General features: G+C 39.2%; 1 protein-coding gene across 3 annotated transcripts in view; it reads right to left on the reverse strand.

Moving 5' to 3' along the window:
• PTPRN2 (protein tyrosine phosphatase receptor type N2) overlaps positions 1-16,602 on the reverse strand; it is a 655,793-nt gene that overhangs the window by 86,381 nt on the left and 552,810 nt on the right. For all 3 annotated transcript variants that reach the window (XM_061468000.1, XM_061468001.1, XM_061467999.1), the window contains one exon: positions 1,547-1,741. In XM_061468000.1, coding sequence (XP_061323984.1) covers positions 1,547-1,741 — 195 coding nt within the window. The remainder of the gene's footprint in view (positions 1-1,546; positions 1,742-16,602) is intronic.

Consider the following 16,602-nt stretch of genomic DNA (forward strand, 5'->3'; position numbering starts at 1 on the left):
CTGACAGGAATTCGTACTTATTTTGAGGTTGGGCAATTAGAGATGTTCTTTTTATCCTCAAGCATTTTAGTTAACTATGAAAGGAAATGAAACGAATTTTAATTCTGGTTAGGCAAAAATGTGACAGTAAAAACTATAAAAAATTATTTTCTGTCATGGGAGCAACTCTTCAGAACTGCACTTGTTTACCAGATTTTAACGTAATACTTAATTAACTCCTTTTGGGGGGAAGGAAGGAGTGAACAAGCATGGGCAGGGGAAGAAGTATTTACTGAGGATGACATAGTCTGATGAAGCAGTCGGTTTACAAACCTGCCCTGCTTTTGCTCGGTTTTATAGCTGACACAACCAAAGCTGAAGGAGGTCAGTAACCTGGCTAAGGTCAAAGTAACTCTTTGGTTTTTGCCTGCCTTCATTCCTTTCTCCATTATGTGAGGTGTCTTGTAAGAACTTGAAAAATATCTAATGTAGTACTTTCAAATATAAGTCCAGAAAAAGAGAGAAAGAAATTGGAAAATTGTGACCCAAGTGTGGCGTGGTGGACAGAAGTTTTCTTCAGAGACACCCCACTGGTGAGTCTTCTCAGCAGTGCCTAATCAACAGGGAAGTTTCCAAAAGCATGGCAACACTACCAGCTGGAACGGGTGCTTACTTTGGATCAGCCATACTAATAAAAACCAGAAATCAAATATAGAAAGCAAAGTAACACCTGACTCATCATCTTCACCATCACCTAACTTCTCAGCTGATTTTGATACACCCTACAAAGACAGCAAATATTTAAAGGAGGAGAAAAATAAGGCGTGAAAATGGGAGATTACTCTATGGCTCTTCCGGCAGGATGCTAACAGAGACTGAAACAAGCAGCAGCCAGTTCCAACCACTGGACTCTGACTCCTACATACACACAGATTTTTACATGTCCATCTTCTACACTAATACTGGTTGCGAGTTGTGTTTGGAAGTAACACAAATTTTCCAATGCAGACTTCATCAGTAGAATATATTTGGATCATTTCAAACATAGAATAGATCTAGCTTGGAAGAAATTCTGCCAAGGACAACAAAATTCAGACAAGGCTCAAAATCCAGAAGCCTTTTCTAAGGGTAATGGAAAACAAATTGCTCCATACCACTGATATTCTGTTGCTTTCTCAGCTCAGATAACTGCACACTGAAGATACATGAGAAAAAGCAGCAGTTTTTCTTTAGTTTTCCAAGCTGAGGTAAACATAAATTAATAGGACAGACAACAGAGAGCTTATCTTTTTTTAAGGCAAGCACACAAACAATTCGTGTGTGCAAGATAAAAGAATGTTCCCCAGAGAGGAAAAAAAACCCCAGATATAATGAAAAAGAAATGGAAATAAAAAGCCCTTTAGTTTTAATTATAAAAAGCGAAGATTACTGACAAAGTGCAGGAATACTTTTTACCTGTGAAAAGACAGCTTTCCTCTCTTTAAAAGTTATCTCTTTCCAAAGGCTCAGCAGGTGCTTCAAATTCTAATGAAATTTCTCATAGCCGTGAAGACAAAAAAAGCCTTACCAAGATCATGTGACCTGTGGAAATGTCCATGTTGGACTGGACCGGCTCCTCGCACCAGGATGACGTGCTGCTCCGGGCTGAGGGGCTGGGAATGGGGCCATCACTAAACTGTGAAGAAACGCTGTTTATTCGAGAAGAATGCAGGGGCTCTGGGCGATCAGATGCTTTCACTGCCATGCGCTGACGACATAGCTCCTAGAGAGAGAAAGAGGAAGAAACAACCTACGGTTAAGAGTAATTACAGGATGCAGCCTACTAAAGACATATGACTTACAATATGTTTCCAGGGCTGGAAGTGATTTCCCCCTCACTGCAGTGATTTTTGGGAGGTTGTCTGTTCTGTTAGGCACATCTACAAAGAAATACTCAATGAAACTACTATATGGTAACTACCCTAACCTTTCAAAAGTGTAATTATGACTGCACGCACATCTACTTCTAGATAACCAAAAATACTACTTTGGAGCTTGACTTCTCTAACAGACAGCCTTTTTTCCCCCCTAATATCACCCTGCATTCTGCAAAGCCACTTTTGAACTGCTCAACCTCCTGAAGTTAATAGGGTTGCACGGGAGTAATTGAGAGCGCTGCTTGGCTCTGGATATGCAAACTCAGCAAGCTCAAGGCAACTGAATTGATGTGCCCCCCAGTATAAATCCTAGTTGATAGATACCTCATTTCTCTTCATTAAAATAGCAAACTCGCAACACTTCCTCCCTGATGTGGGGCAGAGAGGATGAAGAATGACATTAATGAAGAATAAAAGCAGAAATCTGTCACTGTATTGTTTCAGCAGCTTTGGTGAAGAAAGAAAATTCAAGCTATCACACACACTAATGCAAGCCATGTTAAAACACCGAAATCGATCGGACTGGGAATACATATTTTCTGTTGCTCCCATGCATAGAATTTAAGTAAAAATTCAGAGTTCTGGTTAGGTAACAGAAAATCCTGCTGGCAAAACCAGCTCCTTACAGTATAAAATTCTGACTCTCATGGGATAAACAGATCCACAGTTACACCATCATTGTTATAATGCTTTAGAATCAGTTATATGCAGTGAAATCCCAGACAGCATAATAAAATTATCATTTTTTAAACATATGTCTATTGTCCATGAGAGATACTTGGCCGCCTGTGGTGCACAGCATGACCGGCTAGTCCGTAGTATGTGGACATATTGCACACACGGTGTGGTTACACATTTGTCTCAGATTACTCAGTCTGCACAGATGAGTACTAAGAGCACCATTTCTTGCCTCAGGCTAACAAAATAATACAGTCTGAAGAATTCATACAGTTGAAATGCCATGGCTTCTGTTTTCTTATTCATTGATAATATAGTTGCAGCCAAAGCACCATCAGTAGGACGATCTGAAAATGTCCATATATCAAGTGCAATAAAATCTTTTCAGACAGGACTTAGAAATAACTTTAAGACTATGTGTGGTTTTTTTTTTTTAACCTTTAGGACACTAAAGAGGGATCCTAATCCATGCAGTAGCAAGTGTTCAAACAAACCCACTGAAACCATTATATGTCAATGATTAAAGACCCCTCCAAACATTTTCATCTACCAAAGCTTCTGTTTGACTTGCCATTAGAGATGCTCATGTGGAATTTTACTATTATTTGGTGTGTAATACATTTTTATATATATATATATGTATGTATGTGGGTATATATATATACATATATATCTACAAACTAAGATACACCAAAACAAAATTTGTATCATAATAACCAGGATATATTTTGTTGCTTATTACAAAAATACAGTCAACAGAAGTTTGGGAGGCACAGATTTCTCCTGGTATGTTTTGACAGTTGTCAGAATAACTGTACAAGCTGTCCCAAGTGAAATTGCTACCTGACTCCAACACTGTATTCAGTATATTTATTAATTTCATCCATGCCATGTAAGAATTTTTCAAATTTTTACAAAAAAAGTAGGTTGTTTTTTTTTTCCACACTCGACTTGAATGTTTTCTGTCACTTGGTAACTTCTTCACTTCCTACAGACCTTAACAGGAAAAAAAAATAGGGGAAAAAAACCTCCAACCCTTCAAAAATACTTTGAAATTCAGACACATATATTAGCGCTAGATAGGTCAGTTAAACTATCAGTATTAAAACCAAGACCTTTTAATAAAGGAAAAATGTTATTGTATTTCTTTTATTTTAAAATATAGGGACAAAGAAAAAAAAATCTCACCTTCTCCTTTCCTCTGAGGGATTACACACATCCCAAGGAAAGATAACAATAGCCCCAAATGTCAATTACTAACCTTGGAACAAGCTTGTGGTAGTGTAATTTCAAATCCTTGCTTTTTGGGGGAAAGTGTAACAGTGCAGAAACTTTTTAGACAGAAAAATAAATCTACAGAAAACCAAAAAGCTGTTCAGATACTTAGATATCAGCCATTCTCAGAGGAAACCGTTTATTTGACTAGGCAAAAGTATAATAAGGAAAGGTATAAAAATATACCACATAACTGCTGAAAGGATTTATCTTCTGGCTAGCATGCCATGTGGCTCAGATACTAATTTATTATATTCTAATAGACATCCTGCTACTTGACTCACCCCAACTCCATGCTAACAATAGCATTTGTATTCAGCAGGATCTTTGTTTTTAAGTTGATCTGCTCCTGCTGCTCATATCCTGCCTCAAGTCATAATCCTCTGCTTTTACAGGTGGTTGCTGTGGAAAGGATTATAGACCTCAGCTAACAAAAAAGAAATTGGGATCAAAAGAACTCTAAGAAATTAATATACCATTTTTACATAAATGATAGTTACAAAAGAAGCAAAATTATAGCCAACTGGTTCTAGAGTAGATTAGCCTCCAATTAAAAAGAATGTTTTGGACAAAGTATTTAATATGTTACTAAGAAACATTGTTTTAAAACTAAATTTAACATTGTTAATGGTCCTTATGAAAGAAGAAACACAACAAATAGAAGTTTTTTAAAAAAGTAACCTGATCTCAAATATTAACATATTTCTTTCCTGACATATATAGAACCAAAACAATTATTCCCAGAACTGCTTTAACTGTCAAATACCTTAAACAAAGCAACAACGTCACTGCACACAGCCATAAAAAATGTTTAGTGTAAACAGGAAGGTCAAATCATAGTTGTAGCAAAACCACCACTGAATTTCTTGATCGGTGTTTTAAATCTCCAAGACAATGGGGTTTCCCCTGCCTGTAAACAGAGGGTATTTGTTTGACTTTATTTCCAGACTGGTCTAACAGCCCTTGACAGCTCTTCCTTCCCCCACCGCCAGCCAGCCCAGCACGGGATGAGGAACCTGCCCCATCTCCGTGTGCACATCAGCGATCTCAGGACACCTACAGCTTCTCCTTTTTCGAAGCTACCTCCTTGTTAGCTCCACCATTTCAACTTCTGGTTGGTTTTTTAGCCTAGCAGTGCAGGGATAACACAGTTAACACCACCATGTATAAAAGCTTTCATGTGTGGGGTGTTTCAGGGAGCCAAAAAGGCTACTCCAGGACATATGGACTGAGGAGGTCCAGCTCAGAGCTAGGAAATGTCTAAAGATGGGATTTGGGTTTGCTTCATTCTTTAAATAGTCAGCAATACCCCTTTCCCATGGAAGGTATGGGGAATAGCAGCACCTCAGTGTGTAGGGTGTTCCACACCAGGTGCTCTCAGGAAAACATCATGCCTGGGCACCTAAAGAGGTGTCATCACTCCACAAGCACACAAAGCCCTAGATGATTAAAACCCTCACTAATGTGGTATCTGCTACCTATACACTTCTCTGCACACTCAGAAAAATAGGGATGTTCTTCCCCACTCTCCAAAATGTTTACCCTCATCAGCATTTAGCAAATCAGCCATCTACCAAACCACAAGTAGAATTTAAACTTGACTAAAATGTCAAAGCTATAGACTGTGAGAATGATACGAGCTGTATTTCTGTATAGTCTCAGCATGCACACCATTAAAAGTATTTTCTAAGAATGAGTTCAATTTACTGCTGCACTTCTATATTTAGCTGAGTGGCTGAGGCTATTTCTGCCGTACTGCGACTCAGTAATGTCTAGCCGTTGTTTGTGTATAGTTTGAGTGCCATTCTTCATTTAAAGACATCATTTACACCTAAAAAAGCAATCATAATGCATATAGTGAAATATGAAGAAATGATCCTCCTGACCCTTCAGGCTATGATCTAATGGATGGGTTGGACGTAAACGTTTATTTAAAAGGTAATTTGAAGTTTATGACATTATTTCCCATCACATGGGAATTGCTATCACACTGAGGCACTTACTCTGTTTTTTATTTCCCAACATTTATTATCAAACTTGTGTGGTGGTCACATGCAGTATATAATGGAAAAGTAATATCGCTGTGTGACAAAAAACTGCCATAACCAAGATAAATATTCTGTAAATAATGTCCAGTTAAATGAGTTCAAAGTACAGAGCAATGATCATCTGTAGACAGCTTTTTATTTGAAACATAACTGATAACCTTAAACAAACCATAAACAGTGTTCTCAGAAAACCTCTGGACGTGTTCCAGTGAGGTTTTAAAGCATTCCTAATACTTGGTTGTCCTCACAGAGACAGGTAGAAGCATAGGGCAACAATTATTTCCTCAGGTACAACAAATGGATTTTCAAATCCATCCAGTCCACTTCTGAATGAACCATACTGTGGTATAAATGTAATTTATCCACATTTAAAGAAGGGCATTAAGAGACATGGACAACAAGCAATATGGATGGAGAGCCAGTCTTGCCACTATGTTTTGTTAGGTGGGTCTCTCAGTTTGAAGAGATGAGTAAGAAAACCAAGGAAGCATCAAGTCTGTTCAGAAATGAGGCCCACAGATAACCTGTCCAGGTCTGGTCCAGAGATGCAACGTGCCTGCCACCACAAAACTGTTACACCACCTCTTAGGGATGTCCCCAGCCACTGACAGCAGCAGCATTTACTGCTGTCATTCTGTGATCTGCATCACAGAAGGGCAAGACAGAAAATGATAATTTGCAGAATCTTTACTCTTCCACCAAGGTCAACTAATATAGTAGGTATCTGGAAAAATCTCTTAAGACCACATAGTTTACTAAAATATTTGGGTTTTGAGAGAAATCTATGTATACACCCTGGTAAGGACTAGGAGCATAGGCAAACACATAACTAAAATCAGATGGAACTAGGTCTGAATGGCCAATAATGAATCTTTTCCGGTATTTGCAAAACTTGTACACAAAAACCTCAGGGTAGCATGTTACAGGCAGGAGACCTGACCTGAGGATCCTGGTTAAGAGATGGCCAACTTGCACCTTGGATTTCCACTCACTACTCTTAAAGATGAGCCACTCCACCACAAGCTGCTTCCAATGAGGACGTTGCTGTTTATTAAAATATACCTACTGAATACAAATACACTATGCAACATCTTCAGGTAGTCCAAGTCCAGCCACTGATCACAGCACATGAATTGTTCTCATCTAGCTGGTACAAGGTGCACTGTAAATGAAGTTGTTCAATCCAAAATAGCTTTAATCTAAAATACTGCTCTTCTTCCCCAGCCACGCTGACCTCAGACCTGCTTAATAGGAGCCTCAGGATCTGAGTGGAATTACAACTTTCTAGATTATTTAGAGAAATATATATAATTTTTTGTATATATTAATGAAAATAATCTATTTTTTTGTAACCGATCACCAAATTTACATAATTCCAAAAACACAGTTCAGGAAATAGGCCTAACATTTCCATGTTTTAAAAATCTTTTGCTTAACAAATTCAAATGGAAATATCCTGAGCTAGGCCAGAAACAAGTGTGACACCATTATTTTCAGAATTAACAAAATGTAAGAGAGAATAAGCCCTCCCATGGTACAATTATAAATAAAATGCAGAGACATTAGACAAAGAAATTACTGTTTATTAAAGTGATAACTGAGTGTACATCAACCCCTTTCAACCTGACCTGCCTAATGTTCTATCAGAAACAAATCTGCTTAAGCAGGCATGATCGCAATAGCAATGTGTTTGTTTTCCACGTGAAACAAAATTGCTTTGTAGAAATTTTAAATTAAAAAATGCTGGCTATTAATTCTAAATGACTCAATGCTATAGTTTATAACAAAATATATAATGAAACCTAAGAATATATGTAAACTTTTATATGCTGGGTATGGAAGAACAAGATCTTTAAAAATGTTTTTCTTCTCAGCTTTAGTATGCTGAATTAAATAGTAGCCTCGATTGCCTTTAAATTAAGGATGCATTATTGACAGGATGAGCTGAGGTCTGCATGTACAGCAGGGATTCAACTGTTCTGCTGTGGATGCAGTCATAACACGGTGAGATTCAAAAAATGAAAAATAAGGTAAGGTCATTTTTTTAAACAAATCAATCTAGGACTACAAACATCATTATTCTCTAACTAAATTTACTCAGTGTTACTACAGGGTGAAGCTAAAGTCATTTGGCTGCCTTTGTTTTGCTTTTCCATACTTAATATGCTTGCAGGTGTTATAAATTTAACTTTAACTTATTTACTGTGTTTGTAGCTTTGGGGATAATTACAGCTTTATTACCATTTATTTTTGAGTTATTGAAACATACTTTCAAGCTTCAGCTTCATTTTAGCATACTTTTTGTCCAGGAGTAAAAGAGCTGTTTGTACATGTGGAGTATTTGTACACATATTTTCTATGCTTGCCAGAAAAGGCAACTATGGAGATCAGTGCGTCTTCAGGAAAGAAACAAAGGCTGATACTGGAAAAATGTTTGAGAGTAATATACTGAGAGACAACACATCAAAACTATCATTACATAACCATACTCTGTATAGTTCTTATTTATCTAGACTTGGATGTAACAGATCTTGATAGGAAAAAAAAAAGAAGGAAGAAAGTAAAATGTTATTTATTTGGTTGCTAATACAGCCTTAGTCTGTCTAGTTCAGTTTACTACCTGTCCTCTCGTGCTGCACCACACTCTGAATATCTGGATATAACTCTTGAGTCTTGGTGTAAGGATTTTGCTTTGTTAGGGTTTTAAATGTCAAACAGGGCAGGGCTGCTGCTTCTCTCTGAGAGCACTGCAGTCAAACACAGGCTTGAGACTCATTTTCCTAACAAAACCCCAATTTTAATTATGGTCTGTGAAATAAAAATTTTAATTATTTTAGCATTGTGAGTGTTTCCTGGTGGTGAGTCATGCAATTATCATTTCCCTTTCTTCATGTACACAAAGAGAGTAGAGGCCACGAAGGAGGGGAAAGGCACAGAAAACATTGCTATCTTTATATGGAAAATTACTTTTCCTTTATTTGTATTTATTTGCTTTAGTCCTTCTTTTTAAATTCAAACATTTGCACAGTTTTATCCTACCGTATCAAACAAAAAGCCATCATGGTCTTGTGCATGTCTCCAGAAGTCCAGCAGATGTGGAAATTTCTGGCTTGTACGGAACCAAAGATGCTGTCTGTGCAATACAGCTTAAGGAAATATTTGTATTTTAATTCTTTCAGTAACATCTCCTCAGCAAGCCAGACATCTAAGTAGTCCAGAAGCTCCTGAAGGAGGGAAAGAGTCTTTTATGTGGCTCCTGTCACCACATAAGATGAAAGTCACAAGAAAGATGTGACTGCATAGGTCCAATGACACTTCCCTGAAAAAACAGTAGTGTGTTTTCTCTGCTATCCATGCCAGGAAAGCACAGGCCTCTTTGGGGATAATACTCCTTTCCAAAGAGTCAGTGAAATCTGAAGACCATGTTTAGGTTACTCTACCGGGAATTTTTTTTTTCTATGCAAAAATACAGTAGACCACTCCAACTGGGATTGTGAGAGTGCAACAGTTTGTATCTTTCATTTCTAGAAGCTGGAAGAGTTTTATGAAACAGATGCCTGACTTCACCTGACTGCAGTACACTGGACTTCACAACAGAAGTTATATGAAGGAAGTTCATGTTTTTTACAAACCGATTTGAACTGGTATTTTCCCTGCATAATGACATCATGGTCATAATGACATCCTGGTGGTTTCCCTCAGAATTTAAAGACACTACCTGGATGCCTCCAAGGAAACCAAGGACTATTTATAGTAGGAAACATCTGCAAACCTTAGGCCTAAAGTCACCTGAAATCTGCTGGTGTAAAAGCACCCAGGTTTTTCTCAGGGTGTCCCTGGCAAGTGTCTGAGCATTCATGGTCTTGCAGTTCAGACAACTGTAATTCTGGAAGCAGCAGGATATGACACTGACCTCTATCCCTCTCCCCCCCCCAGAGAAAAAAGGAATATTTTTTTGTGTGGTTTCAACCAATGCTGGCCTCTAAATTGCATTTCCCACATTTCAGCTGTGGTTGCATGTAGTGCTTTACAAGTACCTACTAAGTATAAAGCTGGGAAAGGAAAGATTTCTTAAGGAGAAACCAGACAAAGAAAAATAATGTGTAAAACAAACTTGATCTTTTCTGTATTTTCTTTATCTTAACTAACTCAAATACATGCTCATGAGGGCACAGCTGCTTCTTAATATGAATTTGCACAGTAAATTCACTTCTAGCACAGCGAGAGCCATACAGCACAGTATGGGTAACAAATAAACCATAGTAACGATCGAATTAACCTGAAAGGCCACACAGAACCATGTGCAAATTCATCATGTATTTTGACTTTGTCTAACCCACCCAAAGCCCAACCAGCTTCCAGCAGATGCCAGCGCTCTAAAAGATAACTGCCACAAATGTTTCCTTTTTCATTCCCAGCGTTTATAGTTGCCTGGGGCCCAGAGCAGGCAAAAAACACAGTCCCAAGCCAGCTGTAGTTTCTCAGCTACATTACATTATACATTATGATACATTAAGGCTGTGTAGTCCACTCTTTTATTGCTGTGAAAGACTAAAAATGGGAGATTGTTTCTGCTAGAAATAAGAATTCCCAGCTGCCAGTAGGTCTTAGCATGCACTTCCAGCCTGGAAAGAAACAAACATATAGCCACTAGTTTATGTCTAAAAATGTTTTACTCCATTTCAAAGACTATTATTGCTTCTCCTTAAGCCTGTGTAACTGCATTCATGGTAACAGACGTACCAAAACCAGTCAGAGAAATACAAAAAGTAATCCTAAAAACTCCTAAAAACCTCAAATGCTTTGTATTTTTTTCTTTCATAACAGGTAGTTATCCACACAGAAGGTGATGCTGGGGTAGGGAAATATTTATCAAGGATGGCCGTTAGTGACAAGTCTGTCTTCGTAACATCATCTGTCATGACTGTTGAAATTGCCAGTCATTACCCTCTCCTGATTTGAAAACTAAAGTCATTGCTTCCCACCCATTCCCCACAGAAAATAAAAATGAGATCACCCTTTAACTCTGCTAGGAAGAGCAAATGCAAATTTTGTGAACAAGGAAACAACATTAAAAAAAAGGATGTTATAAAGCACAAAGTTGCTTTATAGGTCAGAGCACTTTATTATGAGCCAAACCTCTACTAAGACAGAAAAACTCTGCTGAGCTACAGGAAAAAATAGCATGTATGAGTTCCATCCTGCCTCTGAGAACAGACATTGTTTCTATCATACAGCACAAAAACTTTCAAAGTTTAAAAATGTTGGTGAATATTTCTACACATTCACTTTATTAATGTTACAAGAGATATGGGAAAAAACTAAGAGGCCTTTTATACTCAATCAGTACTGATGGTCAGAGAATTCGTATTTTGAAGAAAACAGCGACAGCAAAAAAATGCACATTACAAAGATGCACTGACCCTGCGTACAATCATGCTCTAAAGTCGATCACAGTTGTACGCTGGCACTGCCCACCCCGAGGAGAGATGCAGACCTCGCCACCACTCCTGACCGCCCCATGGCGCTGCTCCCCACAAGTACCCTGCAGCAAGGAGTTAATGTGCGTTTTGTTTATAAAGAAAACAACTTCCTTGGCCATTACTGAAGCTCCTGGGTCTCCCTTTGCCAACTAATGCAAGCACAGGAGTTGTTACTCAACCTTGGACCTCTCCGCCAAGCACCAGGTTGCCTGGAAGAAGCACTATGGGAACAGCACAGGAGAACACACACAAGGTAGGTACATTCCTAAAACTCTCACATCCTAGTTCTGGATTATTTTAAGACCTGGGGCATGAAATTATAGACATCTTCTAAAATATTATCAGCTATTTTATTACCTAGAATATTTTTTCCTCATGTGCCTGCTAACAACTTGTGCATCAACAACATTCTTCAGAAATAGCATTCCACATTGCAGTTTTATTATGCAGATAGCTTGTCCTTTGTTAGTCTTTAATGTATTTAATATAACTGAACATCTTTGCCTCTGTGCTAGGCAGAAGACAAAACAAGAGTTTCATTCTTCCTCCAGTTCCTTATTTGATAGATATTTATTTTCTACACTGCCACTTGTTACTGTTTTAGAAGAAATAATTTGCCTTTTCAGTCTCTCTTCATATGAGCTCTCCATGCCCTTAATCATTCTTGTCACCTTTTCCTCAGTCTCTTCATTTCTGCAGTGCTCCTTCAGCAATGGAGTGACCAGCACTCACAGAAGCCTCAAACATTGATTTATACTTAATTAACTTCTAAAGCCCTCAAACAAGCAAACACAATTATTAGTCAACAATGCCTGGAGAGCCATTGGGTTGACCAAGACCTTCAAAAAGGAGCTGAAATTTGGAACAGCTTGCTAGGCAAGCCTTCTGTATTTTTTAACTTCACACCCAAGAGGTTTCCAGTGAGGTTAATTAGGAATTGCAGTTCTTTATTTCACTCTTGTGGGTGACAGCATACGGAATTTACATGCTCATGTCCCCAATTTACTGTACTATTATTTCCCCATAGTATAGAAGGGGATGGTGTATGACATGATTTCACTATATAACATGAATTTACATTTGTAGATTATTCTTGCTCTCAAAACTACACTCAGCTCCACCACATTTCTCCTCTTATATTACATGGATAGCCAGCCACTGGTATCCTTTGCTGCAACAAAACCTCTTCCAGCAAATCACACCATTTCACTCCACAGGAGGCATTTTTCTTTTCCAGGAAGCCAGAATGAACTCCAGGAGAGAAGCTGGAAAAAGGTAAAATCCAAGTTTCTTTTCCCTGCCTGTCAGAAAAGTCACAGTATACTGAATCTTTCCCTGTCATCTTTCACTCGTTCTTCTATTAATAGTGGGAAAGATCGGTATTTCTCTGACATGTGAATACTCTTCCTGATACATTTTTGAAGATTAGGGAGATGTTCAGACCAGCAGCACTAGTAAATGGGTAGGGCTGGTTCTACTGCAGACCTCTGCAAACCATGTATCCCTGCTGTTGTGAGACAGCACAACCAAGGAAAAAGCCTTCCCACATGAACAAAATGCATACATCTCCCAGTTAGGTAACATCTGATGAAGGGAAAGGAAATGAACATGGAACATGGTTCTGCAAAGCAGCAGCAGTCCTATGCAGAAGGAAAAAGAAGGAATCATCAAGAAGTTTGCACCTATGCTAGGAAAACTAAAAAATAAAAACTGACAAAAAAAATATATAGGATTGTAGCAGTCTGAAATACTAAAAGTTCAACAAACTATTTCCCTGATCAAAATCTGTGCCTGTTCAGAATGCAGTCATCCCAAGAAAACATCAATAAACTATCATTTGTCTTCGGCAAAAAGTCTAGAAAACTGGTCAGCAAAGCTTAGAGAAAGCCTCATGCATTTTCTCCTTTGGATAAGCCACCTACACTAAACTTTATTTTCTCCAATCCAAAAGCTATTCTCTCCCACCCCCTCCAAATTAATTTTGGTTCTTCGAAGGATTTAACTTCTAGGAGCCCCTTTTACAGTCATGGCTTGATTGTTTGGTAAGAATGCAAGTGACAAAAACTGGATCTGCACACTGAAAGCTGGGAACTTGAACTAGAATACAGAGAGCTGCAGGAATGCCCCAGCTGACTTACACTGCAGTGACATACATTGGTGTTATAAGAGCTTAGAACCCGTATTAGCAAAAATCACAGTACAAAGAAGTCACGTGCATTGTCTCAGTCCTTCACCATACTTTGCTGGTGTGCATTTAATCACTCAAATTTTCTTTTACAGGTCTTTAAACTGTTAGAAGGCATTTAGATCCCTGTTGTGCATGTGAACATATGAAAAGAAAAAAAATTTGGGATAGGCGGTCCTCATCCCTGGAACTGTAGCCTTGTCCCTCTTGAAAGGAATGAAATGAGGGCTCTCATCCAGTCAACACAAATCACATCCTCAACATACAATTCTGTACTCTGCACACAGACCATCCATGGGTCCCCCTGCCCTCACATGTTACGCACACAAGGATGCTTGAAATGCACGTCTCTCCTGTGCCTTTGGGAATATTGGAGCAGTTGAGCAGCCTGACCCCAGGAGAGCTCCAGTATGCTCTGCCTAAACTTCTTCTCTTATAGTTCATACCACAATAAAATGCACAAAAATATCACAGTCCATTTAGAATATTCCACTTCGTGACATCCTTGTAAGAGCTGCACAACTGGGCTACAGGCAGGTTTGAAACCAACTTTTTTTCATCTGTCCCACAAAACAGACAAGTCTATACAGATTTACCAGGGTAAAACCTTAGGTGGCTGCAGTAAGCCTCAACTCTTTCCCTAAGGCTGAATACAAACACAAAGTGCAGGAAGGGCAAAGATCCCTGAAGCTGAGATCTCACGGGCTTTGGGCTGGATGTGGACCTGCTCTGCCAGTGTGCTGCCAAGCACAGCATGTCTTCCAGCCTGTGAGGAGAAAGGGAAAGGAAGCGACACTGCATCCACATTCCTCTTCCCTTTCACTGCCTGCCGTGTGAGACCGGTGTGCAGGATGAGCAGATGTACCCAGTAGAAAGCAGTAGGAAGAATGCTTTTTATGTACCTTACAGACTTCAGAGAATAAACTGCAACCTGTTTCTGCTCGCAGGCAACATGGTCCCACAAGAACTGACAAACATCACCTACAACAGCTCTTTATGCACACAAAATTAACTCCTACTTTCTTCCAGGGAACATGACCCTGGTACAAGATTTGTTCTGCAAATAAAAAAGACTTCCCAGTTAAAAACTTTAAAAAATGTAGTTTGTTCTTCTACTACAGCACTCTGAAGGAATATGAAGGACTCAGCAAGCCAGACCACAGTGCTAGCTGCTGAGTGTTCAGAGAATATACAATAGAAGAATCTGAAACATGATAACAGAGCTGCTCTAAAAGGAAAAGGAAAATCCTAAAACGCAATAAAGGGCAGAAGTGTGTAGGAAAGACAGGCCTGATTATTCTCTACATTACATAAGAAAAAAAATGCCACTGAAGACAGTACAGTTATTCCAGAAAGAAATCGGGACACTTGAGATGATGTACAGCCTGGGACTGCAAATCAAATACTCTCCAGCCCATTAGGCAAGGCTGCAGTTATCTTTGGCTTCTTTATAACATACAGGCACTGGGATATAATCAATTTACCAGAGGGAGACAATCCATTGTACTTATTGAGAACCAGCCCACATTCAGCTGGCAAACAGCCTATGACACAGTAGAGATGGGTGGAAGGGGCTCTGAAGCAGAAGCGGGATGTTCAGGAGCGGAATGCTTGGGAGTGGGAGCCCCCACCTCAAAAGTCCAAGGTGGGGAGTAAGAGCAGATTAAGCAACAGTAATCCTCACCCTCTAAAACTGGGTGGCCACAGCCAAATTATTAAGCACACTGACCAGCTAATGAATATATGCCTTTTTCTTGGCCTGTGTTAACTGTGCTGAGCAACTGTTCAGGGGAAAGTTGGCCTGAAATGATGCCAGGGCCATTCAAACAATTTACTGGTTTAGTTTACCAGGTGAGACGCAGCCTGCAACCTGCAAGTCCAGAGCACCTCCAGCACACTTTCTTAGAAATGACTGTTTGGGTAAGGACTCTGAATTTCCCAGTAATTAAAAATGAGTCACTAAATTTCCCCTCCTACTATTTTTTTCTTACACCCTAAACACACAGAAATTATACTGCAAGATGCTTGGAGCATGTTTGTCCTTGTTCCACAAAACACTAAGCTCAAATCCTGTACTCTTTAGACAGGGAAAACTAAATGAAGTCAGTTAAGAGGAGAGGGCCAACATCACCTTCTCTCTGCCACTTTGCACTAATCCTACACAGATAAACAGCCAAATACTTGGAAATGATGGTTCATATTTCTGACACCTAAACCCACACAGCACCTTCTCATCCAAGCATTCCAGGAGTTGCATGCATATTCATTTTCCTTCCATACCTTCAAATAAACTTCTCTCTCCACCTATCCACCCTAATATAAAGAGTGTTTTACTCAAAAGCATTGCTGCACTGCCACTGCTGCAGCAGCCCAGGACCTGGGTTGTGAAGGTAAAACCTTCTCTGGTCAGGGCCAGATCCTATCTCCAACACTGATTAATTTACAAAAGTTATTTTCTTGAACTTAAAACAGGACCTGCTTAGAGGAGAGCCATTCATAACGAGCCCAATAAACCTCTCTCACACAGCCAGTACAGTTACCCAAGGCTGCCTCACTGCTGGGGCCATGGGTACTGCAGCAACGGGCAGAACAGGGGAGGAGGCAGCGGGAGAACACTGCTCCTCACAGACAGAGGTGACAAGCTCAAATACAGATTTCCTAAAGTGCCCCATTGAAATCTGTGCCATTGAGCTTCAGCTCTTCAGGTGGCCATTCCTCGTTAAGCAGTATTTTGAAGTTGACTTTAAATGTTAGGGGTATCATAGCAAATATACCCCTATCCATCTGTTTATCTACTTACGCCACAACCATCAAACAGGCATGTTTGATAGATTTCTGCAGACTTACAAATTCACACACTATTTTGAAATCCTATTTTGAACATTACTACCATTTAATTCAATTTTATGACTACCACAGGAAGCAAGGTTAGGGAATTACATAGTCCAATGCACCACAGGAATTCTGGATTGTTCTGAACACTAATCAGATTTAAAAAAAGCAAACCAACAAACAAAAAACCCAACCCAACAAACAAA

The sequence above is a fragment of the Pezoporus flaviventris genome, unplaced genomic scaffold, assembly GCF_033815535.1.
Source record: "Pezoporus flaviventris isolate CSIRO_AGI_PZ_B2104156 unplaced genomic scaffold, CSIRO_AGI_Pfla_v1 ptg000047l, whole genome shotgun sequence".
NCBI classification, from domain to species: domain Eukaryota; kingdom Metazoa; phylum Chordata; class Aves; order Psittaciformes; family Psittacidae; genus Pezoporus; species Pezoporus flaviventris.